Here is a 27,923-nt window from a genome sequence, read left to right as displayed (position 1 = left end):
GACAACAGATTCAAGAAACCAACCAAACCCAACCACATCAAAGTAGAGTCAAATAAATTTTACGTGAGTACCTCCACAAACACATGATACACGCAGGACTAGGACTGCTGGCAATTCTATTGTCTTTGTCACTAGCTGCGATATTCTACTCTGCCTGCGACTTTGTCATCCTTTTGAATTTTTAGCTTTTTAATCCATCGCTAAATCCCAAACAATCTCGTCCCAGTTACAGCCGGATTTATGTAAAACACAACACTTGTATTTGTCTTGCAGTGATTGTCTTGGAATATACAATCGTTAAACATTGATTGCGTTTGTTAGAAACTGACTTGAATAGACGCTCCCAATTGTTAAAACACAACAATCGACATATGATGCACGTAATCAAACTGTAGTTATAACTGGACATTGTTTTGCACTTTCTATACAACTATATACGCATGATTGCCAAGTTTGAACACAAATTGAACCATGTAATCCAGATATTTGGTTCGATTGTTGATGTTGTCAATACAACACTGTACAAACTTGCAAATATGTTCGTATTCTAGCTCATAACGATTGCATATCTCAAGAATACAACAGTTGTTTTCATGCCAATCAATAGGGAACCCTCAGTTGATTAAGGAGTTCAAAAGCAAGCTATCCAGAAAATTGAGTGGGGCTGGTTGTTTATTGTATGCTTGACACCCTTATTCAGTATTCAGTATTCATGAACATGGTTGTGGACAAGAATTAATGCATTCACAATCATGTTTCCAGTCTACTTTTGCAACTCCATTACACGCACATCTCATTCAGCGTATAGTATAACCTATTTTGGACTCCAAAGAACTTTGTTTTCATCTTCAATAGTAGGATATCCATCCTTTGACTTTTCGCATCCACATCCAGGACCAAGTCCAATCCGTACATGTTCTCGATCAAGTACAAATTTAAGTCGAGCCATGAAAGATGTACCAAGCACTGCGTTTTTATTTGACCCAGCGCTTACGGAAAACAAATCTAGAATTTAGCATGTATATTAATTACAAATTTGATTAAATATATCGCATTGCATATACTGTTAAAGATATTTACATTTTGTGGAGCTGATTTTCTGAATGTAGTCTTTGGGTCCCAATGTGATCTTGACAATAGAAGAATCTGATTCTGAGTTTGATACTCCAGTAGACATCACAAACGAAAGTACTGGCAATTTTTTCCAATTGATAGTATAATGCGATTTCTTAATGATATAACGTTCCCAAAAAAAGATTAGAGCTGTATGATCATCCAGTTTGGGTTCAAACGCATCGCTCCCAACAATCTCGTCGATCAATATAGCTACGACTTCATGAGGAAGATCCATTGTTGTAGTGCACGTATCTATTATTGAAAACGGATGCATTTTATCTCCAGGAGTTTTTACTTGAAATTCATTGGGTAGTGTTACTGGGTTTCCATTGATTAATATACTTTTAATATCGACGGTAAAGTAATCCTGAGTAGGTGAATATATCCATGTAATAGGATTTCCATTTGTCCCGCATTTTGGAGCTAGGTTTGTATTTCCTATGTCGATGTAGCTTTTTTTAGACAGCTCGTAAGGGCATAAATGAAGACCAACTTCGTTGTTGGAGATGGCTTTGCTGTCGTACAAGGCATCCATCACAGTCGGTGGTGTTGCTTTATACTCTGCTAAAGAAGGATAGGCAAGACCCAATATTCCTTGCTCGATATTGCCATCAATCAACGGTGAGTCTGTCGATTGTTTAAAGATTCCTATCACTGGAGCATTTTTAACGATTATACTAGTTTTTTGAATCCTCACGGTAGCCAAAAAACCGTGTCCTTCCCAAGCAGTAACACCATCGTAACTTCCAAAAATGGATGTTTCGTGCATAGTATATGTCAGACTGGGTCCATTGTAGTTGTTCAAGGTGGAGAATGGCACGATTGTATCAAAAGATCCTGAATCTACCATCATCTTTAACTATTTTGAACACAGTAATGTCATGAATGTGAGTTCAAATCTGAATATGGGTTAGTATCAAATTGCAACCTATGTGGCATAATACATACATTGACTCCATTAACGCTGATTTCCATTCGAAAACAATGAAAAACATCTCCTTTCAGTTTAATGGGAGATCGCTTTGATAGTCTATTATTTGGTCGACTAGATAACTTTGGAGGATACAACGGAACTTGGATTGCATCAACCAGCTGGAGTGTAAGTAGAAAGTATTGAAAAGCGATGAACATTTTTCCAAAAGTTTAATGAATGAAAAATGTTGCTTTAATAGATATCAGTGTATAACCCGTCCTTAATATAATGCTTTTAGTAATAGTAATCGAAACAAACGATATTATTAATAACAATGCACATTAGCTTGGTAATGGTATACTGTGTATTGAATATTTTTATGATATATCCAGTGGTCATTATTAGCGCTGATGGCCACTATTGAATTCATTACTGTAATCTTGGTCCATTTTTGGTCTAGTTTTGATATCTTGAATGCAACTTTTGTCTCAATAAAATCCAAACTTTGGTGTGCTATGGATCGTCGCCCTGATACAGTGCCCACTCGTAAATCCCAAAGTTTGTTGAAAAATTCCTGGAGACTCCTCCCTTCAAGCCAATCACCAATACTGCCGACTAATATGTGGCTATATAGTATACAGCTCATACTTGATTTTCATTGCTATGAATCTATCTAGTGTTGGAAGTATATGTTAGTATGGTCAGATATTGGTTGGACCAAAAGCCACATGTTATACTGGATTTTGCTTAGAGCGCGTCTACTAGTTAATGAGTTGGTATTGACAATTGCTTGAGCCAAACGGCATGTAAATGAAGAGTAATTGGTGTTAAAGCAGCTTGACAAATACAAGGCCATCTGCAAAACATTCAACCTCATTATTGAACATCATGTTTGATATAAACCAAGTTTGACCTGCAGTATCATAAAACCACTCATACTATCCATACTGTCAATTATCAAATGTGTTGGTGTTGGTTTGGTGTCATACCCGACCTAAAAATTGGTGATCAGGGTTAGGGTTTAGCTGAATTGACACAGTATCCATATCATATAATATCAAAGCAATGGTGATGGCACAGCATTCATATCTTTCTCGACTAACAAGACATTATTAAGGTTCAATTCACAACCATGCTCATGGATACTGAATACTGAATAAGGGTGTCAAGCATACAATAAACAACCAGCCCCACTCAATTTTCTGGATAGCTTGCTTTTGAACTCCTTAATCAACTGAGGGTTCCCTATTGATTGGCATGAAAACAACTGTTGTATTCTTGAGACATGCAATCGTTATGAGCTAGAATACGAACATATTTGCAAGTTTGTACAGTGTTGTATTGACAACATCAACAATCGAACCAAATATCTGGATTACATGGTTCAATTTGTGTTCAAACTTGGCAATCATGCGTATATAGTTGTATAGAAAATACAAAGCAATGTCCAGTTATAACTACAGTCTGATTGCGTGCATCATATGCCGATCGTTGTGTTTTAACAATTGGGAGTGTCTATTCAAGTCAGTTTCTAACAAACGCAATCAATGTTTAACGATTGTATATTCCAAGACAATCACTGCAAGACAAATACAAGTGTTGTGTTTTACATAAATCCGGCTGTAACTGGGACGAGATTGTTTGGGATTTAGCGATGGATTAAAAAGCTAAAAATTCAAAAGGATGACAAAGTCGCAGGCAGAGTAGAATATCGCAGCTAGTGACAAAGACAATAGAATTGCCAGCAGTCCTAGTCCTGCGTGTATCATGTGTTTGTGGAGGTACTCACGTAAAATTTATTCGACTCTACTTTGATGTGGTTGGGTTTGGTTGGTTTCTTGAATCTGTTGTCATGTATTGATGGATTGTTTACTGATTTGAATGACAAAAGAAATCGAGTTGAATGATGATGATTATGGTATCTATATTAAACAATATTTAGTAATAAAGGGCGTTTATTGAGTATACGAGATCTTGAATGGTTATAAGACAAATGGAGAGTGAGAATAGGAGAATTCGCAAGCCATCATAGTGGAGATTACATACTTTACACATCGATGCTATCAAAGTGTTTCCAAAATATGACAAAATTGGGTTGTTGAAATATAAATACTTTTCATCTCATTTCCATTCTTATTACCACTAGCTGTGGCCTGTTTTATTGCATTGTCAATATGAGAGAAAATAGATGATCAATAAAATCACAAAGTTTTTAAATACTATTGGATTCATTCACGTCAAGTCAAAAAACTACTGGAAAGATAAAGAGTGATACATGCCAAATTCAATAGGGTTGAATGGCCAGGAAATTCGTCATAGTTATAACAATTCACAAAGTGAAAGCAATTGAAATTTGCATAATCAGCTTTATAATTTCATTGTCAGGTTATTCAAATATGCCATTATTTACTATCAAAATATCAAATTTATTCTTCGTCGCTAGATTCTTCATCATCCTCTTCAGCCTCCTCTAGCCACGCAACAAATGGCAATGCAAGCGATTTAATATTTGTCATACCATCTAATCCCATTGATAGTCCCTTGTGCCACTTGAGTATCATGTCTTCACTCAGTACATCCATATCGTAAAAGAAACGCAAGACAAACACAAACGCTTTTTGAAATGGCAATGTGTCTTTTGCATACACCTATGATGCAAAAATTGCATTGTTTTATAAATCGGCAAGTAATTATTAGTATGCATATATTCAAAACACAAGTCGTAGATTTAATAATGAAAAGGACTTACAGAAATAATATGCAAAACATTCAGCTGATCTGCATTTGAATGCGTAAACTTGCCGACAAGTGGTCCCCATCGAGAAATTGTCTAATATGACACGATTCAACATTTAGTGAGCCCTTTAGCCAAACTCTACATATAAAACATCATACACGTTACTTACTTCTTTACTGGAAGGAACAGGTCGAGTAAGATCAATACGAGCCAATATTGCAGGAATAACTGTCTCGCGCAAATTTTGAAAGGTAATATCCATGGCCATTTTCAACGTGTTGAGTTCAAGCGCAGCAATGTCAACAGTGTGATCGTCAGAAAATGCACGTTCAAGAGTCATGGCCACTTCATTTTCCCAATCTGATGACCATTTTAATAAAAAAAAAGCAATCGCACGCAGTGGATTAAAGTAAATAGGCCATTATAAAACAAATTAGAGATATATGTTTTGCTAGAATGACTATGTACAAACTGCAATAACCTACCATTATCATCTTCACTTTCATCAATAGCACAATCTAGATCTGTCTCAATAGCCGACTCGGGTTCATAATCGGCGGCAGTATCTTTACCACATCCAGAATCTGTTCAAAACGTAATATTCAGCACAAAACATCAAAAATAAATCAATGGCCATTCAACATACCAAGATAGCCAGCTTCGATATTACGACAATCCATATCCTCGTCCTCATTATCTTCATTCATGTAGAAAAAGCCACGACTTTCAAGACCAAGATGCATGGTAATATCATCATGGTCATCGTCATTTTCATGACTTGCTTCTGTATCGCTAGCAGCAACCGAGGGACTCTCATTATCAGAAATCCCAAAATCGTCTTCTTTTTCCACAGAAATTTTACTGCGTGAAGGAATAATAACATCTGGTCCAAGTATAACCTATTACATTTAAACAAAATGTAAACACTCAATGTAAATACTGCAAAAATACTATCCAGCATAGATTTGCTCACATTGGTGCCAATCACGCACCCCCTTTCAAGCACAACACCAGATTTAAGCTCAACACCACTGGCAAGAATGCATTTTTCGGCTTGGCAGTTATCTCCAATAATCACATTGTCAAACACATAGACATCCTCCAATCGCACATTCTCACCTAATTGAAATGTAAAATATATTCAGTTTCCAAGTACGATTTAGTGCTACAAAAATCAAGCTCATTGACAAACTTACCAATTTTGCAGCCTTTTCCAATAACTGTGCCTTTGATTATGGTTTTCTCACCAACGCTACTGCCTGTCCCAATAATCACCTTTTCTTTAAGCTGAGCAGATCTGCAAACACATTGATTAGATCAATACAAGATTAAAAAATAAAAGTACACAAATCAATTCGTTCAAGTTTATAACATTAATAAATACAAAAAATAGGTTTACCTTGAAAGGCTCACATCAACAGCCTTGTAAATATAAGGGCGAGAGTGTCTGTACATCTGATGATGCGTGGGACAATTGTCAGGAACGTGAGGATAAGACCAACGAGACATGATATCATGACTGATTTAAACAATACGATTAAAAACTGCATCCATATGTACAGAAATGACCTTGAATGACAGTTTATCTAAAAACAAACCTGACAGAATGATACATCTGAGGAGTAGATACTCGAGCAGCATATCCAGTGCTTGAAAGATGGCAAAAGATGGTTTTTCCAAGAAGATCCGATTCAAGGATACCTTTTAAAAAGTCTTTGCGAATGTCTTGATAATCAAAGTTTTCAGTAAATAGCGCAAGCACCTAGTAGAAAAATTTAAAGAGTGAGACCAATCAAAATCAAAAGGCACAGGTAACCATTAGTTACATGTTTAAATGTCAAGTGAAAACTACCTCAATAGAACAAATATCGATCTGAGGATCAATAAGATCGTTTCGAACAGAAAGCTCAGAATGAGCCTTGAACAGACTTGGGTTCAGCTTAATTTTGCGCTTGACAGGGAATTTTCCAAATGTTTCATAATGCACACATTCAGCCGATTTGGGATCAATGACAAACAGCTCCTCCTCTCCCATTGCACTAAAAAAGTAAATCAGTAAAATATCAATATAGTTATAGAAAACGGGTATAAATAAAAACCATTACCGAGTAGGGTGGTGAGGGGAAGCCTGCTTTAACACCATGGTCATGATTGCATTTTTATCCTTGATTCTTCTTTGTTTATGTTCATTAATGGCCTCAATCAAATCAATATTCGAGACAGTATCTGCACTGACAAGAACAAAATCCGACTGTAAAACTTGTTTTGCATCTAGATCTCGTAATGCATCACCCATACTACGCAACTCCTGTGACACGATCATGGTGACTGAAGGAGTGACAGATTTGGCCCATCGTGAGTGTTTGATATAAGATTTGATTTGATCGGCATGACTGCAGCAAACAATAAATATCTCCTGAATGTTGGAAATAGCAAGAGATTCCAGAGTATATTCAATCATGGGCATGTTTGCCAAAGGCATCAGACACTAGACATAAACAACACTTGGCGTGATGAGTACTATGCATTTTTAACACATGGATACTGATGACAATAATTACCCTCGGAGTATTAAGAGTAAGAGGTCTGAATCTCTTGTTAAAGCTGTCGGCAACAACTACTGCTTGAAGAATCTAACGTTCAATGAATGCCATAAATAAAATATGCATTAGAATATGTGATCATCACTCGCAATACAGTATCAATGCGCAGTCTAACATCATCTGGAGCAAGACCCTTTGCACTAGCAGCAGACTTTGTTGGAGCCATTTCTATCAAATTTGATTATTGAATAATTGCCAATCCGAAAGATTAGCCATTGCTTGATAGGGTCTGTTCGGTATATGTATAGAGTCTGTCCACTAGTTTTAGAATCAAGTCGACACTCGGCCAGCTTCGCGATCAACCATTTCTGCCAAACTCACTTGATCGGCATGAAATATGCTCAGACACACTCTCGTTTATGTCGGTATTATTCTACAAACAGCTCCAAATTAAACAAAGTCGTTATATGTGGTGGTGGTATTGCTGGTCTTTCTGCAGCATGGTTCTTGAAACAGTACCGTCCTCATCTTGCTATCACCGTGATTGAACAGCATTCCCATCTAGGTGGATGGGTGCACTCTAATCGCCTGACTTCTGGATATGGACTGACTACCGAATTGACTCGTGTTCATCATAAGCCTATAAAGAAACCATATCCCGTCATCAAGCATCTGGTAGAGATTGGTCCTCGCACTCTGCGTCCTAGCGGCATTGTGGGTGCTTCTACTCTAGAAATGGTAATCTTTTGAATTGATTGTATGCAAAAAGTATTAAGCTTTACTGGTTGTTTAGCTTGGATTTTGACTGAGAATGGATTGCTCAATATTATTTGTGATTAGATTTATAGCCTTGGGCTTTCAGACACCATCATGACTGTATCCAAAACATCCCCTGCCGCTAAAAACAGATTCATTTACTATAAAAACGCTCTCAATCAGCTCCCAGCTACCTTATTTGGCATGCTGACTTCAAAGCAACCCATTCTTAAAGGCATGCTGAAATCCTTGATTAAAGAACCTTTTCAGCCCAAAAGATCTATCCAAAATACTCTAGATTCCGTCAACGATGAAACGATCGAGTCCTTTGTGGTGCGTCGTCTTGGTAAGGATGCTGCAGATCACCTCGTGTCTGCAATTGTTCATGGTATTTATGCAGGCGATATATCTAAATTGAGTGCTAGATCTACCATCAACTTTCTTTGGGAAATGGAGCAATCTTTTGGATCCATCACAGCAGGTATTCTTGCAAGTCTTGTTGGATTGAAGCCAAAAACAACCAGCACAGACCTCAACGCGGAAGCGTTTAAAACTATGCTTCAACAAAGCGATGCTAGAAAATTTATTGAAAGTGTACAGGCTACTGCAAGTATTTATTCGTTTCGTGGCGGAATGCAGACGTTAACTGATCGGCTGGTACATCGACTGAAAGAGTTGGGTGTTACGTTTTTGCAAGCAAAGTGCACTCATTTGAATCATAAACCCGATTGCATTCAAGTAAAAAAACGATACTTTATTTTGGATGGCTTGGTTTATTTATGATTGCTAACCATATTTAATGCATGTCAATGCATAGGTTCAACTGAATAATGGGCTGACATTGGATGCAGATCATGTTGTTAGCGCGGTATCATCACAAGTTCTTGCTCAACTGCTTTTGCCATCAGATATGACCGATATAATGACATACAACCCGTCTGTCACAGTAGGTGTAGTAAATCTCGTATACAAAGGAGCAGATGCTCTTCCGGTACAAGGATTTGGATATCTTGTACCAAGAAGTGAAACAGCAAATACGGATATTATTGGTTGTATCTTTGATTCAAGCGCGTTGCCTGATCAAGACTCTCCGCAAGACTTTACTCGTCTTACTGTAATGATGGGCGGACACATGTTTGCCAAAAAGTTTGGATTTGCTCCAAATGATAAAGAAAATGCCGATCTAGTATCTGGGAATCAACTGAGTCGCAAGCTGGAAAAGATTGCTGTGGAAACAGTGCAAGCTCATTTAAATATTCCTGTAGAGAAACTAGATGCTGTCAAAGCAGTTGTGTTGAAAGAGTGTATTCCACAGTACCAAGTGGGTCATGCAGACCGTGTTGCTCGATTGATAAAATACATGGAATCTGACTATTCTGGTCGAATCTCACTCTGTGGGTCATCCTACTATGGTGTTGGAGTGAATGACTGCGTGCATGGATCTCGCATGGCAGTGAGTCGATTGCTTGAATTGAATACTGAATAAACACTGTTGGTGTATGTAGCCTGTGAGGGTAACCATATTATTCATCGCAGTTCCAATAGACTGCATTGGAATGGATAGCGATATGCATCAAACTATTGATTCAAGTTTTTACAAAAACGAGGTTTCATCCAATCCAACAATCCACTATTCACACATGGCAGATCTGATTCGTCCATCTACTCGACATACATATGTTGCCGACATATCTATGAGCGATGATCCCAAATGGACAATACAGCCCAATCTCATGTCCATTTTAACAGAAGAGTTCACTCAAGAGTCGGATTCTGGTGACCATACTGCCATGTTAGAGAATATTCAAATAACAAGTCCGTCACCAGTAGTCATTGCTCTAAACCCACAATTACAGTCAGCTTCCTCACTGCAGATACACATTACATTCAAAAAACCCGTTTGTCTTGAATGGGTTCAAATTATGCAGTCAGCATCTCGTATTCAAGAGTTGTATCTAGATGGCCTGTACCAATGCACTGCTAAAGCAGAATTACTGTAAGTGTAAATCATACATCTGGCTGTCTTGCTTTTACCTATTTGAAGCAGTTGCTGATTGGAGAAATATATATTGACAAAACATTGATCGTTATAATAATAGGAGTGACAGTGATGACGAAGAGTCAAACAGTCGGAATGATCACTGGTACTTGCTATCCATTGAGAATTTAGATAAAGAGATATCGACGTGCACCATCAAAGTAAGTTGGGGTTTTTCTTGTATTCCCATCTGAGTCCTTGGTTGGATACATTTGTTTCAATGCTAATAGTTTAGTTTTTGGGATTAAATCCCACGACCGAGTTTTGTATTGCTAGCATTGTTGTCGGAGGCTCGCTATCCAGTAACTATACCGCACGATCCATATACACGTCCATGATAGAGCATCAACCAAAAATACAATCAGTTGTGAATCCTGATCAGGATTCTGTTCAAGGTACACAGTCAGTCCAGCACTCTCCCGATAGTGGAGATATGAACAAGAGAACAAATACTGAAAACTCGCTAATCTTGTTGGAGCGAAAAATGGATGAAATGTCACAACGACTGGATGCAAGAATGGAGAGAATGGAGAAAATATTACAATTACTGTTGCAAAAAAGTGCATGCTTTGATATGTACAATACAAAATAATAAATGCTTATTCATTCTATCCTTGACCATAGCTTTCAATACTAATATATCTACAGACGTATTCACGTAAAATAAAACATCTGTATTTCAGCAACTGCTTCTTGAGCATTCTCAATTCTTTTTTCAGATACAGTATTCATCATATGATGCATACAATCAGACTATAATTTTAAACTGAGATTGTTTTTATTCAATATAACCATACATTTTACAACCACCAGATTCATTCATTGCAAACCAGATATTGGGTTTGACGGTTGTCATTCCACAAACTCATGATTGTAGTTTAAACTACCAAATACGTTCGCGTTCTAGTTCACAATAACGATTGCACATTTCAAGCAACAGTTGTCCTCATGCCAATCACTAGGAAATCAGTCAACTTTAGTAAGTTCAAAGGACAGTGTTCAGTAAATTCAGTGGAAATTATCATGCCATGAGATTGATCCTGTATTTTAGCACTTTACATTTTACGTGAATACGACAGTAAATCACTGGCTGTTACTAGTTAAATCTACTATCAAGAAATGAACTTCTTTGTGCTGCATGAGGAGTTGCTTTTATGGCAAGAAGTATCTACAGTTTCTACGAATTCCTTTGACTACGAGGTTCCTGTTCCTGCTCTTTCTTTGGATGAAACCGAGCACATATTAGACGGTAGCCATCATCGCCACTAGAAACTGTCATTGTCATTGATCATTTGATATTTATCTATTTCAATATAGAATTAGTTGTGTTGCTTCAAGATGATCCAAGTTCATTGCTGCAGCCTCGTCCGTTTGATACCTGCAAAAGCTACATCAAGTAACTACTATTGCTTTACAGTATATATCCCGGTGTTCTGCTATTCGACCTTTTGTTAACCATGTCTAATATAGACACATGCGCTGCTTGACTCCTGCTTCTGCCGACAAGTTTTCAGATATTCTTATTTCTGGTATGTGTACAAAGGACTGCAGGTTTGCGTGGATTGGCAATTCGGACAAATTTGGAGTATTCACCCTTATAAACTATTCATTTAAATGATTCAACAGCATTCGGTCAAGCCATTGCATCAATTACACTGGATTTGGCAGAAAACGCAAGTCATAACTTTGAGGCTGATCGTATACTAGCCGAAAAGTTTGCCTTTCTGCTGGTATCTTGGATTCAGACTGCTACTGCTATATCCAAAGAAGAAACTACTCAGACATCCACTACAGTTAAATCTTTAAAATCAAAGGTAAAATGGTACAAATTGAATCTATAAATACACCAAATCTACTGTTGTGGAAGTGGCAGTATAGACTAAGTTGACCATGCACTCACCCATCACAATTATTATAGTCAAAATTGTCTTCTCTTGCTCAAGACAATCAGCAATGGGATTGGATTGGCCAACGTGAGCGTATTATCACTCATTTGGAGCATTTGGTAGAGCTTGAACTAGATCGACTGATATTAGCCACATCTGAGCGCGATGTTTTGACCAGGTAAAACACTGCATTCAAACAAGACATTTACAAAAAATTGGTAAACGCATACATAATATTGACGGAACTCTACTAAACAACAATACCTATAGCATGATTTGCAAATCAATCAGTCTTATTTTGGAAAGTCCAGAAGTTTTGAAAAGAGAGCCAGTTTGCATTGCGTTGATTGATACGCTATGCATTATTGCTACAAGATACGAAACCCCTGCACAGTTTGGTGTGTGCCTTTTGATTGTATATTTTTCAATAGTTTAATGCACTGTTCAAAAAACTAAAGTCTGCATTGTTTACAGGTGGAGTCAGATCTCGAATCGAAGATTTTTTGAGAGAAGACAATTTGGCAGATTTTGTTGCCAATCTGTTGAATTCCATGATTGCCAATCATAATAACGCCGCTTTTGTTGAAATCATTTTAAAGTATCGATTGATGGTTGATTTTGCTGCATAGGTCTTCATTTATTCATTCTGTAGTTTTTAATTCGTCTTACTGGTTGATTCATCAGGGATATTGCAGATCGTCATTTTACTGAAAAGGATTTAAAAGCTGCCAAAACCATATCTAAACTGCTAGTAAAATTTTCTGAGATGCGACCAAAGGAATTTCTTAAATCAATGGCATTTATGCAATGCCAATTTGACTCGGAGGTAAATATAGTTTTTAGTTTAATTTTTAATTTCAATTGATACTCATTGTATGAATGACAACGGTAGATTTATGCGATTCGTTGTGCCATGATTGAAGTTGTTGGAAACTTGATTCATCTTCATCTTGTCAATGATACATCCGAGTCTGCTGCCAAATCCTTGCATAGTTACTACGATATTTTAGAAGAACGACTTCGTGATGTTAATTACTATGTTCGCGCAAAGGTGCTTCAAGTGATTATGAAACTTAGCGAGTAGGTTGATTTGATTGAGATTTTTTGGGTCGAGTATTGCTAAAACTTGTGCTAATTATTATGGTTTCATTTCATCTTTGCAACCAATTGTTGAATTTCATTCAATTTAAATGATTATAAACAGACGTCGACAAGATGCTCCTGCTGTGACTGATATTCCTCTGGACACTCGCCATCAACTTGTTGCCTTGACTATTAATCGTTTGCAGGACAAGGCTAGCATTGTTCGCAAAAATGCCATCAAACTTTTGGCGCATTTTATTGAAACATCTCCTTTTATTGCTATTGAGGAGGATCAGGGACGATTATCTTTAAAGTATTTTGAAACTCACAAGGCCGATTTGTTAAGAGTTATGGAAGTAAGTAATGTGATTTTCCGACTAGTTAGTAGATTGAAACCAGAGCATTAGTTTTTAATTCATGGGCTTTTTATACTTGATAAACTTGCTAGTCCAAGTATCCTACTGAAGTTTTGGAAATGCTTATTCATGGAACAAACACTACTATAGAGGAAGCCACAAAGGGCAATGCAAATGATGACGTGTCCATGGATGCCAGTGCCTCGGAATCTGATACAGATGCAATGACCATTGTCAATGAAGCCGATGCCGATACGACTGCACAAGACAGTAGCAATTCAAATGCAGTAAATGCTATTGATCCTATCCAACTCAATGACATTGAACTTCAACGTCTTCGTGTCCTTCTCAAATACTATGACGATGGTATCCAATTCATTAATCAAATCAATGGCGCTGTTTCACTCCTTTGCGATCTTCTTTCATCCAGTATTAAAACTGAGGTTATCGAAACTATGCGGTTTTTTGTAGTTGCATTTCGATTTGAGATGGAATCTTCTTGGGAAGGTGTGCGGCGTATGGTGCACAAGATTTGGGATAAAGACACAACGGATAACGAATCAAGCGGAATTAGAGAGCATGTTATTCGATGCTACGAGTCACTATTTTTGGATCCACCTGAAGGTCCACGAGCAGTTGAAGATGTTATTGCAGATAATCTAGTGGCCTTGACACAAAGAATGAATTTGGCAGAGCTAACTTCGCTTGAGCAGTTGATTTCTACCATGGTGCAAACGGACCGATTCAATATGAAGGCTGTAAATTTACTTTGGTCGATTTTTTGCAAGTATTTATTGTATCTGTGTTTAAACAGCATTTTGGTTTGTTGCTAATTTACTACACAATTATTTTTGATTGCTGTATTTGTGGAATTTGATTTGCCAATGTATAGGTTCAAAGCACGCAAACGTGCCCATTGCAAAACGTCAAGGTGCAGTCATGATTTTAGGTATGATTGGCAAATCACGCAAGGATATTCTATTGCAAAACATTGATCGATTAGTACGAAATGGGTTGGGAGAGGGCGATAAGATCAGCTTGGTTCTTTCCCGACATACCTGTCTTACTCTCCAACATGCAGCGGCAAATAAGCGCCAAAAAGGTGAGTCGAGTATTATTTATTGGTGTTGAGTGTGTGGTTCCACTGGTAAGGTTTCGCTTACAAGTAACATGCCTGTTATGTACATGATGCATTCTAGGTTCAATAGCAACGCGATTTGACCGTTTAAATGTAGATCATGCCATGTTTCAACGTCTTTCGACTATTATTTTAACACCTACAATGTCCCTGGATTGGTTTGGATTCTGCGAACAAGCTATTAACACCATCTACGCGCTTGCCGAGCAGCCTGATATGATTGTTGGATCTCTGGTCAAACAGCTTGCCTGTCGTGTTTTTGGTTCAATGAATACAGCCACAAGCGTGCCTTCTATTTCTACTGATATTATGTCCGAACTTTCGAATGCTATATCATCCAAACTTGTTATAGGCGAAACACAATCCAACCCACCAACTACTGCAACAACCAATTCAATACATCTTGCTCAGCTGTGCTTTCTGGTTGGTCATGTAGCAATCAAGCAAATTGTGCATTTAGAAATCATTGAAAATGAATGGAAACGTCGGTGTCATTCCGTTAAAAACAATCAAACACCAAGCAAGCATGGCGCTACAAGCGATTTGGAGCAAACAACTGGCACTGTGGAAGATGAATTCACTGATCGAGTCATCTATGTTCGTGAGCATGAATTGTTATTTGGACCCAAGTCGCTTTTGGGTGTATTTGGACCCCTTTTAACTCATATATGTTTAAATAATCGCACCTTTCAGGTTAGTTTATTGGCAGTTTGAATTATGGATTTTTTAATGTTTTTGAATATAACTAATTTGTTGAAATGGAATTGATTTCGAGTAGAATCCAACACTGCAAATCATGTCTACTCTTGCATTGTGCAAATTCATGTGTGTGAGTTCTCAATTTTGCGAGTCACATCTTCCACTTTTATTTACAATTCTCGAACGTAGCGACAACCCCACCATTCGCAGCAACACTCTCATCAGTTTAGGAGACATGACTATTTCCTTCAATTTCCTTATTGATCAAAGCATTGCTCATCTTTATCAACGCCTTACAGACTCAGATCTCTCTGTGCGCAAAAACACACTCATGGTTCTTACATTTTTGATTCTTAATGGAATGATTAAAGTCAAGGGGCAGATATTTGAAATGGCCAAGTGTCTTGAAGACAAAGATAAACGCATTAGCGACTTGGCCAAACTGTTTTTTACAGAGTTGTCGACAAAAGACAACGCTATTTATAACAATTTGCCGGATATGATTTCTAATCTTGAATGTGTTGAAGAAGACAAGTATCGTAGAATTATGAAATTTCTGTTCGAGTTTATCAAACAGGTACAAACATACAACTGCTGGCTTCCAATTGATTGTAAAACAAATACTCATCCAATGCTTTTGTAAAATGCAACCCATGATAAACAGGATAGGCAATCTGAGAGTATTATCGATAAACTTTGTGCACGGTTTTGCAATGCCAACACTGAACGACAATGGCAAGACATTGCGTTTTGTTTGTCGCTCATTTCGTTCTCTACAGAAAAAAGTTTAAAGAAACTTGTGGATGCGCTACCAATGTATCAAGATAAACTTCACCCAGAAAAAGTATACAAATACTTTACAGATATTATCAAAAAGGTGAGCTGTGTTATAGTGAGGATAATTTTTATTGGCGAGTCTTTATTGATCCATATCCATTCTATCCAACCTGATTCATGGCACAGGTTAAAAAAATTCCAGGAAAACCCGAACTAAAGCAGATGGTTGATGAATATGAAAAAACCCTTCAAGAACTGCATGTCAAGTGTGTTGAGAATCACGAAGCAGTTATTAAAGCCGAACAAGATAAAAAGATTACATCTCATTTACCAAAGGCAATGGTGATCAACAAGCAGTTTAATCGGCGTGATGAGCTGGAGCATTCATCTGATGAGGTGGGCTTTATAAGACTTTAACAACCTATTAGCGGATGTTGAAATGTGGCTGATAGATGTTTTGCATACTAATTCACTGACTATTTTTCATTTGTTGCAATGAAAGGAGGACAAATCTGCTGAACCTGAAGTCCAAAAGGAACTTGAGGAAAACGACAAAATTGAAAACAGCGATTCTGAGACTGAAACAGTTGTGTTTGACGCTTTTCCAAAACGAACACGTAGTGTTGTATCCAAACTGCCCAAACACATTGGTGGTTCTCCCGTCACTCGCCGTCAGATCAATGCCATGGGAGACAACTAATGATAAGACTGAAACTGAGGGGAGAGATATTTTCCTATTTTACAAAAACTTGCTACCACCAAATTGCATATATCAAATACAACAGACTCTGTTTGCAAATAAGCATTTGTGGTTTCAAGTAGCCAATCTATCCAGCCATTGGTGGAGTAACTGATTGCATTGTATTGCTTGACTTTTAAACTGATATGAAACAATTAAATCCAGTTTGCTTTGACTTTAACAGATATATTATCACACAAGGACTAATTGTAATGTTGCTCGTATGTAATTGTTTTAAATAAGTGGCAAATTTCGAATCACATTGATGAAAACATAAGACGATCGGGATATTCTGTTTGTAAAATGGATTTTACAAACTCGTACTTTTTCGTGTCACTGGTCTAGTAAAAACGAATTGGGTAGTATGGAATTTAGTCGAGCATTTAAAACAGATAGAGTTGCATGTATCAAGCATAGACTCGACTTACATCACGAGTGAGTATAAAAGAGTAGATTAAGGCATATTCGCGATCTGTAAGACTGCTATCAGCAACCATTTGAGCAAACTGATATTCATGTAAATAGCTTGGGGCTAGATCTGTACCATATACAACCGATATGGCTTCCCCGTCTACTTTTGAATCCTTTTCAATTGTTATATTGCGTGGTGATGAATCTGCCCAGTCAAGCACAGTCAAATTAGCCAGTTTTGATGCAAAACGCAAATGATACCACAGCGACTCGTGGCCACTACACAAAAAAATCAACTGGTGAAGCAGATCCATTTCTCGTGCAAGCACCTTGGATATACAGTCACGATTTGTATCAAGTCCAGTCAAGCCGAGAATAAGCCATTGTCTATAGTTCCATCCAGAGTGGTCAGACACATGTGCTTTACACCAGGATCTAGATAGATCAAGTTCTTGCAGGATCTAAGTATAAACATGGTTTAAATGAGTAGTCTGTATGATTTAGTATGCATGTCTTTGATTCAAATAAAACTATAATGGTAAGATACTTGCGTTGTCTTTGCTAGACAAGTTAAAAGTCTTCATTCGGTATGTCCACGCTGGATAATTTCTTTTATAAGAGTCGGCAGATTTTTCACAAATAGAGATATCCAACATGCGTAGATCAGCAATACAAGATTCTTTCAATTGCGATCTAATCCAATATCTATAAAAATAAGCTTAAATCAGCCGCATAGTATATTTCTATGATAATGCCAACTAGAAATTTACAATCACCATGTAATGAAAATACCTATGCACCCATATAGTCGAAGATTTTGGATGTTTTGATAGCAAAAGAGATGTAAAATGAAATTCATCCATTGCATCAATTTGTCCAAGTGAAATGAGATTTTTTCTAAACATATGGTTGATTCACAGTTAATCAGGTGTGAATAGGAATACAATTTTACTGATGTGCTTTAAAAGATTATTCTCGGCTATAGAATACTGCCAAAGCATAATTGCCAATATACAAACCTTGCGTTCCAAGCTGTATAGCATTCTGGGTTAACAAGCACCAGTGCTTGGGATGTGTTTGCAATCGTGACTGTCCATGCATTTAAATCGGATTGAGCCGAGTTTATGCCAAGATCGTTCCCATCCTGTTCAATCTGAGATCTAGCCATCAATGTCAAGTCTGTGAATGATTTCCAAGCGTATTTATAAATGGGACTCAATGCAGATACTGAGATGGCAAGGTTTCCATCAACAACCAAGAAACTTTCTGGAGAAGCACTGGTTTCAACCGAGGCTGCTGATGGTTTATGAGCATTGATGGATCCTAATATAGCACTTTGTATATCTCTGACAAATTCAACGCATCTTGTAATGTATTGTTGGGTTTAAAATACAATTGATTTAGAATTCTTGAACAAGTATACATGAATCCAGAGAGAATAGTAGATTGAATGCATGGTACAGTCAAGAGTAACCGCCAACCTTGGTTTTTGCAAGAGGACTTGTGTGCTGCTGTGATGGCCATCCAGAATTAATGAAAGTTGACGAAACAACTGCTTTCCAGAACAAACCTGCTCTTGCATATTATTTTTAGGATGCAATATGAACATATACTGCCAAGCGAATGGCAAGACGACAATGAAAACTAGTGAATATTAAACCCAGGAATGTTTTATAAAAACCAATCTTTTGATGCCCAAGTTTGGATATGCATATCAGAATCAACACGTTATATCCATAATAGACTGCCATATTCACGTAAAATGAAGCATTGAACAAGTGTCAAATATATGATAAACAGCCAGTTTCCACCCAATTCACCAGACATTGTTTTATTAAACTCTTTAGTTTACTTGTCTTTATACTCATTTTTGTATAAATTAGTCGAATGTTTACATTGCAGTTTCAGTCAATCCCAGACTTGCTTAGTCTTCAACTCTCCAATCGCCCAAACATTGAGCGATTGGTATGAAAACAATTGTTGCATTTATGAAATGTACGAATTTGCTCTAAACTAGAACACAACCGTATTTGTAGGGTTTTAAGATACAAGAAAAATAAATTTGTAGAATGACAACCGTCAAACCCAATATGTGGATTGCAACGGATAAGTCTTGTGATTGTTAGAATGCATGGCTATGCAAAAGATGATCAGTTTAAAACTATTTTGATTTTATATGAACAATATTGTGTATATTCAAATAGTCAACAACAACTATTGTCTATTCCAAGACAATCACTGCAAAATCAATCCATTTTACATGAATACAGCTGTAGAAAATAATATTTGTCGTGCATATTGAAGATTAGATGGCGGGAATGAGTACAGCAACCCTTATTTCTTGATAGATTATTAGATCAAGCCGTAAATTCAAAGTTGCCATTTTATATCAAAACTGTTTGCTGGAGCTGCTTTTGGTTTTGAACTATTGTATTCACATTTAAATATTCGTCTGTAGCATCATCATGCCATTCACTCAACTTCAATCAGCCTCAAATCCAACCGAAGTGGTCATTGGTATTAATACTGAAACTGCACCCACTAGTGGCAGCAATGATGAGAGTAACTTGCATAAGCTAGTCCCTCAATATTTGCAGCAGCAGTCTCCACACTTTCATCAATACCAGTTCCAGCAACAGCAGTATCAGCAGCTAATGCCATTTGATGTGAGTATGCTTTCAACTTTATTCGAGTAAAAATGTGTTTCTTTTGGTCTTGATGCTCGGCTTATTTACAGCTGTATTCACGTAGAATATAACTTGTATTGATCTTGCAGTGATTGTCTTGGAATAGGCAATAGTTTTTGTTGACTATTTGAATATACACTCTCAACTCTTAAAACACAGCATCCATCATATGATGCATACAATCAGATTATAGTTTTAAACTGATCATCTTTTGCATAACTATACATTCCAACAATCACAAGATTCATTCATTGTAATCCACATATTGGGTTTGACGGTTGTCATTCTATAAATTTATTTTTCTTGTATCTTAAAACCCTACAAATACGGTTGTGTTCTAGTTTAGAGCAAATTCGTACATTTCATAAATGCAACAATTGTTTTCATACCAATCGCTCAATGTTTGGGCGATTGGAGAGTTGAAGACTAAGCAAGTCTGGGATTGACTGAAACTGCAATGTAAACACTGCTTTGAGCATTCAATCAATTCATAGTGTTTTATTTTGCCCGAATACCGCTATAATTCATCATGTATAGGATGTGGATTTATGATATCAAATACACCGCAACTATTACAATTTTGTTTATTCTCATTCACTTTTTAATCAAATCCATTGATTATTATAAATCAATGGGTTTGCTTAGCTACATTTTAACCAATTAGAGACTTGATCCAGTTTGGTTACATAATACTGATAGTGCAACTACCCGTGTAATCGATTGGTATCATAGTCCGCCTCGCTGCTCTAATCATGTGATTATTGCATGAGATATTTTATATATAGTTTGCGGCCCGAGTCTCTATTAGGACTTTTAGGGTTGTAGAGATAATAGAATACGTCATCGATGTGTTTTGTCTGCTATTTTTTCTTGTCTTGAATATCATTAGTTTTAGTGGATATATTCTAATGTTTAAATAATCATGCTAATTTAATTCATTTTAGGCTCTTTTGATCTCACCAGCCATGACTCCCATAACCCATTTTGGCCACATGTCTATTTCTGGATCAAGTAGTAATGATGTCTTTCATGGATCTGCTGCAACCACAGATGGTTTGTTTTCTCCCATAACTTCTCCGGCTCTCAAGACTAATATTCAGAGCATGAATGACTTCAACTCTCCTAATATTATTAATCACCCCAACAACTTCACACTATCCACGCCCATCTCTGATGTCTGTTCCGATAATATTCATGCTCAGACTCCCTTGAATGTTTTCCATTATAATACTTCTGTTGGTGCTTCTGCAACACCTGGTCGCGTTGCATCTCCATTCCTGTCACCAACAGCTGGAATGGCCTTGACCATGCTTCCACCTGCAGTCTTACCCACTTCTGATTCCATATCTGCATCCCATGATGTATCTTCTATGCATGACTATCATAATCTTCATTTGCTGCAACTTCAGCAACAGCAACAGAGTCAATTCAATGCAGAACGAAAAAGCACTCCTTTGGCCGACGATCTACAGCCGTTATCTACTCCAGGAATTTCGGGTGCTCCTAAAATCGAGCGCACACAATCTTCTCAATCATGGCGCCGTAATCAGTACTCTCCTTATATGTTTCCACGCAAATCCGTTGCACAGTCTCCGCTTTCCACGGGTACAAATGTGCTGCATCGAGGATCTATTTCTTCTGCAGATAATCTTAATACCCCACAATTAGAACCAATACAGTATGCATACGCTCCGTCTGATATATTTTCTTCATCAAACATGGCTATACCTTCTCCTTTGGCTGTAGGTTCAGACTCTTTTGTTTCCGCTACCAATCTACAACAGCTCATTGATTTTCACGCATCTCGGATCAGTAGTCCCATATCTATGCAACCTACACATCCTCAGTCCACTTTTAAACCTCCATCGCGATCTTTTTCCACATCCGACTCGATGAAAACCCAAGCTGTAGATCTTTCTAAATCCAATCCACAGTTTGATGCTTTTTTAACACCTACTGATATGACGCCTTCTGCTGTTATGGATACATCACAACACCATTTTTCTCTTTCAGACATCATACAGCATGATTCTGGAGAAACCATGCATGCATCGTCAAATGTTGCACGTATTACTCCAGCACAGTTGATGGATATACAGCAGCAGAAACAACAGCGTCAAGCATCGCTTTCTATTAAAACAATGCCATTGAAGGAAGATTCTGTAGGTATTCCGGCATTAGGTCAAATGGATCCCGCAACGATGGCTCTTTTGAAATTCCCAGATACCATTGTACCAATAGCCCAATTTAAATTTCAGAAATCTCTTCCATCATCGCCACAATCTTATTCACAAGCAGATCTTCATTCTAGACCATTGTCACACCAATCTAAAAAGCAACTTCCCTTGGTTTTTCCCAAACCCTCCCCAGCGCTAAAACCTTTACTCCCAAACAATGGTTCTCTGACTCATGAGGATGCTGCATTGAAGCTAGCCGAAAAAAGTAACTATCAGAATATTCTTGAAGGAAATAGCGAGTTGAGTTTATTTGCATTTTGCTGTCAATACATTGTCTTGTCCGATTTTAATAATTAGCTATATATGTGGATATGTATTCTAACGGTCTTGACTTTGTTTTGTAGAAAACTTGGACTGTGTTTTTCTGCCGAGATCACATCTAGTGTAGAGGTGCGCAAATCTACCCACAAGCAAGCCGAACAACTCCGTCGAGACACTCTTAAATCATGCTTTGACGAGATTCGCAGTTTACTGCCTCCTATTGCAGAAAAACTACCATCTAGAGTAGTTGTCATTCGTGCAGGTTTGTTATTGACTTTGATTCATGTTGTTACTTGATTTTTGCTGCCTAGTTGATTGACCGATTTATATTATAGCACATGATTACATCACGACACTTCACGAAGAATCCAAAACTCAAAAGTTGGAGATTGAGAGTCTCAAGGCTCGCATTAAACAGCTTGAGAATGGCTTGAGTGATGGCTCGTCGCATATGTCCCAAGCATCTCCGTTGTTCAAATACATTCAGTACCCCGAAAGCCAAGTTGAAAATTCTGAAAAGTCCGTTATTCACAGCCCATATAAAGACATGGACAACTAAATTTATTCTTTGCAGCCATATTCACGTAAAATAGAGCATTTATCTTGCAGTCATTGTTTATTCTGGTTGGAAATAGACAATCGTTAACTATTCGTTGTGTTTTCCTATTAGAAATTGATTTGAATAAATATTTTCAGTTCCTTAGTGTTTGGAATTGCTTGACAAACAAACCCATCCTTTATCATACTCGAGTCATTTTCTGCAAAGTTTAAAATGGACAATATAGAATTACAATTCTCGCGCCGTTTGTTGAATGATTGATCAACCATGTTTGAGTAGACAGTTGCTTTTAGGGTAAAATACTACTAGAATAACATGCGTGTTTGGAAATGTTGCATGCCATTGTTTAGAAAATCGAGATATTGTAGCCTTGACAATTCCCTTGATTAATCTCCAAACACACCGACCATCCTATCAAGCACACAATCTTGACATTATTGGTCGAGACATTTGCACTTGCAACGTCTCGTTGTCCAAGTGTTGATGGCTACGGAGTTGTCAATCATCAATAATTTGATGTGTTTTCATGACAATATAAGATTCTCGGAGATTTATACGTAAAATGAAATATTTGAATGCTAAAACCAGAAACTGTTTTTAAATGGATTCAAAGGCACGATATTCAGTGAATTGTGTGGAAATTATCATTCCATGAGATTGGCTGCTTATTATGTATTTTATCATCCTTGATTAGTGCTCCATTTTACGTGAATACGTCAATGGAAGCCACATCTACTTCAAAACTACCTTCATCGCAACCACTACCTGCAAAAAGACCAACGATTTTCCCCGTAAACTGTCCAGAGAAATACGGTCAACTGCCAGTCAACTCTTTCTATCGAGAATCAACCCATCTGCAGTCGTAGTGAACCCGACTGCCAGTTCTACAGTTCCTTCGCCTACTATACCCAGCATTAGCTTAGATGCAGCATCTGCAAACAGTGGATACAGTTCGTCTGCACTGTTGATGGATACATTCAAACTTGGTACAGGCATTACTCTTTCTAGAACCTCGACAGATCCAGATACACCATCGTCCACTCATAGTCTACGCACCCGCAATATGGGCAGTAGTGGAACAACCAATGCTGGGTTTACACTATCGGCTCCTACATCGCAGCATACGACATTGTTGCGTGGTGTGTCCAATGCATCGTCATGGACTTCTATGGACTCGGCCGTACGTGATGCCCATTTAGCTGGAGTGGAAAATGTCATGCAACTATGGCAAAACATTTTTGATAGAACTCTGCCCTTGTTTAGCGATCAGGGAATACGAGGATCTGTTGAGGAGATCAACGTCTTGGTAATGTATGTACTATGGATTCCATGTTTATCGAGTTGGAGAAATGCAATGCATTTGTATGCTGTCGATCCCAAATTATTGAATGCAAATCTTGAACATATTCAAATCTGATTTTTAGGAAATGGATTAAACTTGCTCCCAATACTCAAACCATTCAAGACAATTTAAATACTTTGCTCAAAACTGGCATGACAGCCATCACTAGCAAAGTAAGCGCTTCTTCCAACGAAGCTCTTGCAAATAGACTGGCCGAGACTTGGATTAGATTTTATGGAACTGTGTTGCCCCTGTTTCAGGGAATCTTTCTTCCTATACGACTGTCTTTTGATCTGACAACACTGAATCCCAATACCAATGAAATGGAGCCAGTTGATGTCAGAAAAATGGCCCTTACTTCGTTTCGTAACTATGTTGTATGGCCGAACCGATCTCGATTGCATGGTGAGTACATTTGATACTGCATTGAGCATTATGACGATTAGATTTGTACTCGACATGATTCTGATAAAAATAGGTTGATTAGTACATGTAAATCATTCAAATCAGATTCTAAACAATTGATATTCTGTTGGAATGCATTTCATCCTATAGATGTACTGCTTAAACGGTTTTCTTCAGTCGAGCACAGTATTATGGGTACAGATGTAATTGCTAGATTGACTCAGATGCTTCTATTGCTTAATTCACTGTTGTTGAATGACGATAAACACAAGGCAGTGTGTGATTTGCTGTGTGTTCTACGACAGCAGGTAAGAAAGGGATCATCGATAACATCAGGTTGATAAAGACTAGATTGTCCATTATCTTCCAAATGATTGCAGTTAGAAACGCGAAAACTAGACAGCGTGATGTCCACATCTTGCAAACTCCAAACTATTCCATTTAACCCACGAAATAGTACCAAGTTACCACATCTCTGCATACAATATATCAATAAACGTAACTATATTGACTTTAAATGATGTGTATTTAAATCAAATTCAACCATGCTCCTCCAAAACTTCCCAAATAGTCTTGTCTCCAAAGCAATAAACATACAAACGCTTGTTGATTTGATTAAGCTCACAGATGCAAACGCCATTATCGTTTTATAGTCTTGATACTGACTCGTAGATATCACTAATAAGATATAAAACAAAAGAGTGGGAATGGATGAATGTAGCTCCTAATCATCTTGGTCGCCAAGAACATCAAATACATTCTTTACTGAAAGCGGGGCTGATTTTTCTTGCTGGATAGGACCACGACTAGCAGATGCACCTGAATGTGGACGCCCAGAACGGCCTTCGCTTTTTTTAATAGGCAATGAGCTAGACTCGGCAGTCGTGTCAACAGATGAGCCTTGATGACGAGTCTTGTGCTCACCCATGCTTGTTTTTGTCTTTGCTTTAAACTCGGTAGCAGGTGAGATTGTGGTATCCGTCTTCTTTCGCCAGTTGGTAGGCAGTTCAGCAGCTACATCTATCTTTTTCTTTTCAGCAGTAGCCTTCCTAGTCTCTGATTCCTTAGCAGCACGATCTTGTTCAATTTTGCGAGCTGCATCGGCTTTTTCGCGAGCCTGTGCTTCTTGCTTAAGCTTTTCCTCTTCAGCCGCCTTTTTCTCAGCAGCCTCTTCTTCCTCACGAGCTTTACGACGTTCTTCAAGTTGTCGTTGAATTTCCGCCTCATCGCGAGGTTTGGCCGCACCAAAAGGATTTGCTGATGGCTTTTTTGGAGCAGATGGCAATTCCTTGGTAGCTGTATCACCAGAATCAGAAGCTGTGCGAGAAGGTTCAAACTTACGACGATTCATGGATGAACCAGTAGGTAATGGAGCTTGATAAAAACATTAATAATTTTAAACAATTGAGTTGGTTAAAACCTTATGCCACAATCAACAAAATTCTAACCTGGAGCAGTGGTACTGCTTCTCCATCCTGTGGAAGCAACGCGAGAAGAAAAATCACTGTCTTGAGTAGATCGTCCGTAGCTTGAACGACCATCGTTATTACGCCCACGATCACCACTAAATCCATACGATTGACTTACAGGCTCAGCAGCACGCATAGATGTACGCCAATTATTTCCAAACTTTTCTTCCTCTATAGCGGTAGATCGTTTGCCTAAAAATAAATCCAATATTTATAAAGTCATTAATCAACAATGCTGGAATTACTTTTAAACCACATCAAGAGGCACTCCTATATAGCATTTACCATCTTCGACCACTCGAATGCGAACAGGCCTATTCATAAACTGCTCGCCGCTCATTTTCAAAGCAGCAACAATTGATTGATGATCTTCTAATTCAACATAACCAAATCCACGACTTTGACCATTTTCACCCATTGGAAGACGTATGCTTTTGATCTAAATATACAAAGTACATTCATGTTAGTTTTAAATTATTTAATGGTTTGCCAAGCAACTCAAAACTATGTTAAACTGACCCTAATTTCATCTCCAAAAAACATGGAAATGTCACGCTCTGAGACATCATAGCTCAAGTTTCCCATATTGACGGTAAAGGGTGGTTTAGTAGGAATAGGAAGCTCTGGACGGCTGTTACCATAGCGATCTAAAAGATCAATAACCAAATCGTGATGATATAGTCTGTAAATATAAAAGGGCTAAGCCGCGTAGCATTTGACTGAAAGCACACATGAGCGAATTACCTTCACGAGATTCATAGCCACGAGAGGGATCTATCCGATTAAAGTACAATGAATTAGTGCAAGTATAGAAAAGAATCACACATTTCAAACTGCTTGTCAAGTAAATTCTTTCAACCTACATTCATTTCCATTGCTTCCAGTTGCAACAGCAGCCGCTAATATCTCCAATTGTTATTTTGAAATGGGTTTCGTTCAATTAGGTATAGTGTAAATATCAACAGATTAAATCAGTAAACGTTAGTATTTTCAAATCTAGTAAAGCAGAATAGGCCAGATCAGCACAAGCTGTCTCGTTTAACCCAAATATCAGCAACATATAAAGTGTCAACGGGATAGTAAATAGCAGTAATGAAATTATCAATAGCATGCAAAACGATCAAAAAAACCAGACAGTTTTAATGAATTTTTGAATCAACCAAACGACGGATCCAAAAATATTGTGAAATATCAAATTTAAAGACTCCATGAGCGTTTAAAACAATTGACATGGTGCTACAGCTAACCAAATGCTGTATATTCACGCCATAGATTGATGAACCAAGGTGATTCAAATATAGTAATGCATATCCAACGACTGCATCCCAATACACTAAAGCCTCGAGAGAACATTGTTGAATTTTGTGAATGGGAAAATATAAATGTCATAAAAAGCTTACGAGCAGAAGGAAGGTCCTGCACATCATCGGCCCAGTCACCATATTCTACAATAAACAAAATAGCGATTCAAGTCAGTGATTGCAATTGAGAAAATTGAAGATTGTATAAATGGATTATTCAATAAGACGAAAAATCATTGGCAGTTTCCAATCTGAACAGTGGTAGGTGTATATGCAATACCTTCGTTGGAAAGAAAAGTGCTCAGGTCCATAGTTTGGCCCTTCTTTTGTGATTTCTTTGACATGATTTGTGAATGGCAATTGGATTGAAGAGATGACAACAGTTGATTCCGACCAAGATTGGCTTAACGCTTTGTTGGTTTGGCAGGAAAAACAAAAAATTATTTGATTGATTTTGGGCTGTGAATTAG

General features: G+C 37.7%; 8 protein-coding genes across 8 annotated transcripts; 4 read left to right on the top strand and 4 right to left on the bottom strand.

Annotated features, from left to right (window-relative positions):
- Nucleotides 1–814: 814 nt before the first annotated feature.
- BATDEDRAFT_21660 (uncharacterized protein) lies at nucleotides 815–2,675 on the bottom strand (the record flags this gene model as incomplete). The annotated part of the gene is made up of 4 exons (XM_006675281.1): nucleotides 815–1,005; nucleotides 1,081–1,975; nucleotides 2,065–2,208; nucleotides 2,463–2,675. The coding sequence occupies 4 exons, from the start codon at nucleotides 2,673–2,675 to the stop codon at nucleotides 815–817; spliced, it is 1,443 nt and encodes a 480-aa protein (XP_006675344.1).
- Nucleotides 2,676–4,455: 1,780 nt separating this feature from the next.
- On the bottom strand, nucleotides 4,456–7,535 carry BATDEDRAFT_85798 (translation initiation factor eIF2B catalytic subunit epsilon; the record flags this gene model as incomplete). The annotated part of the gene is made up of 13 exons (XM_006675950.1): nucleotides 4,456–4,677; nucleotides 4,779–4,859; nucleotides 4,936–5,126; nucleotides 5,252–5,350; nucleotides 5,413–5,665; nucleotides 5,740–5,885; nucleotides 5,963–6,063; nucleotides 6,166–6,285; nucleotides 6,365–6,528; nucleotides 6,619–6,805; nucleotides 6,872–7,254; nucleotides 7,328–7,399; nucleotides 7,485–7,535. 13 exons carry the CDS (start codon nucleotides 7,533–7,535, stop codon nucleotides 4,456–4,458), a joined length of 2,070 nt encoding a protein of 689 aa, XP_006676013.1.
- A 154-nt stretch (nucleotides 7,536–7,689) lies between these two features.
- Nucleotides 7,690–8,641, top strand: BATDEDRAFT_36414 (oxygen-dependent protoporphyrinogen oxidase). Its single transcript, XM_006675793.1, has 3 exons — nucleotides 7,690–8,047; nucleotides 8,150–8,411; nucleotides 8,491–8,641. The coding sequence occupies exons 1-3, from the start codon at nucleotides 7,700–7,702 to the stop codon at nucleotides 8,571–8,573; spliced, it is 693 nt and encodes a 230-aa protein (XP_006675856.1). The 5' UTR covers nucleotides 7,690–7,699; the 3' UTR covers nucleotides 8,574–8,641.
- A 55-nt stretch (nucleotides 8,642–8,696) lies between these two features.
- On the top strand, nucleotides 8,697–16,742 carry BATDEDRAFT_34034 (condensin subunit YCS4; the record flags this gene model as incomplete). Its single annotated transcript, XM_006675668.1, has 23 exons — nucleotides 8,697–8,803; nucleotides 8,883–9,518; nucleotides 9,571–10,061; nucleotides 10,165–10,264; nucleotides 10,339–10,498; nucleotides 11,011–11,082; nucleotides 11,221–11,352; nucleotides 11,421–11,499; nucleotides 11,574–11,632; nucleotides 11,730–11,917; nucleotides 12,022–12,167; nucleotides 12,260–12,387; nucleotides 12,464–12,587; nucleotides 12,674–12,815; nucleotides 12,882–13,069; nucleotides 13,194–13,428; nucleotides 13,521–14,232; nucleotides 14,321–14,530; nucleotides 14,628–15,259; nucleotides 15,345–15,842; nucleotides 15,930–16,142; nucleotides 16,229–16,438; nucleotides 16,545–16,742. The coding sequence occupies 23 exons, from the start codon at nucleotides 8,699–8,701 to the stop codon at nucleotides 16,740–16,742; spliced, it is 5,658 nt and encodes a 1,885-aa protein (XP_006675731.1).
- Nucleotides 16,743–16,959: 217 nt separating this feature from the next.
- Nucleotides 16,960–18,360, bottom strand: BATDEDRAFT_84723 (uncharacterized protein; the record flags this gene model as incomplete). Its single annotated transcript, XM_006675949.1, has 5 exons — nucleotides 16,960–17,122; nucleotides 17,210–17,613; nucleotides 17,740–17,885; nucleotides 17,985–18,089; nucleotides 18,212–18,360. 5 exons carry the CDS (start codon nucleotides 18,358–18,360, stop codon nucleotides 17,039–17,041), a joined length of 888 nt encoding a protein of 295 aa, XP_006676012.1. The 3' UTR covers nucleotides 16,960–17,038.
- A 1,297-nt stretch (nucleotides 18,361–19,657) lies between these two features.
- BATDEDRAFT_21656 (uncharacterized protein) lies at nucleotides 19,658–22,936 on the top strand (the record flags this gene model as incomplete). The annotated part of the gene is made up of 5 exons (XM_006675280.1): nucleotides 19,658–19,858; nucleotides 20,824–22,321; nucleotides 22,414–22,429; nucleotides 22,461–22,639; nucleotides 22,713–22,936. 5 exons carry the CDS (start codon nucleotides 19,658–19,660, stop codon nucleotides 22,934–22,936), a joined length of 2,118 nt encoding a protein of 705 aa, XP_006675343.1.
- A 651-nt stretch (nucleotides 22,937–23,587) lies between these two features.
- BATDEDRAFT_21655 (uncharacterized protein) lies at nucleotides 23,588–25,204 on the top strand (the record flags this gene model as incomplete). The annotated part of the gene is made up of 5 exons (XM_006675279.1): nucleotides 23,588–23,608; nucleotides 23,631–24,247; nucleotides 24,361–24,683; nucleotides 24,834–24,991; nucleotides 25,064–25,204. 5 exons carry the CDS (start codon nucleotides 23,588–23,590, stop codon nucleotides 25,202–25,204), a joined length of 1,260 nt encoding a protein of 419 aa, XP_006675342.1.
- Nucleotides 25,205–25,407: 203 nt separating this feature from the next.
- BATDEDRAFT_21654 (uncharacterized protein) lies at nucleotides 25,408–27,797 on the bottom strand (the record flags this gene model as incomplete). The annotated part of the gene is made up of 7 exons (XM_006675278.1): nucleotides 25,408–26,057; nucleotides 26,132–26,344; nucleotides 26,438–26,591; nucleotides 26,672–26,799; nucleotides 26,897–26,926; nucleotides 27,553–27,597; nucleotides 27,734–27,797. The coding sequence occupies 7 exons, from the start codon at nucleotides 27,795–27,797 to the stop codon at nucleotides 25,408–25,410; spliced, it is 1,284 nt and encodes a 427-aa protein (XP_006675341.1).
- Nucleotides 27,798–27,923: the final 126 nt, after the last annotated feature.

This window comes from Batrachochytrium dendrobatidis, assembly GCF_000203795.2.
Source record: "Batrachochytrium dendrobatidis JAM81 unplaced genomic scaffold BATDEscaffold_1, whole genome shotgun sequence".
In the NCBI taxonomy this organism is placed as follows: domain Eukaryota; kingdom Fungi; phylum Chytridiomycota; class Chytridiomycetes; order Rhizophydiales; genus Batrachochytrium; species Batrachochytrium dendrobatidis.
Note: the sequence above shows the minus strand (reverse complement) of the source record. Positions and strands in the feature narration are given on the sequence as shown.

Bases quoted from the DNA above. Each gene is read 5' to 3' on its own strand.
- BATDEDRAFT_36414 (XM_006675793.1), top strand. From the start codon at position 7,700: ATGAAATATGCTCAGACACACTCTCGTTTATGTCGGTATTATTCTACA. The intron at 8,048-8,149 runs GTAATCTTTTGA...ATTTGTGATTAG, and splicing joins GTGCTTCTACTCTAGAAATG to ATTTATAGCCTTGGGCTTTC. The intron at 8,412-8,490 runs GTAAGGATGCTG...ATTGAGTGCTAG, and splicing joins CTTTGTGGTGCGTCGTCTTG to ATCTACCATCAACTTTCTTT.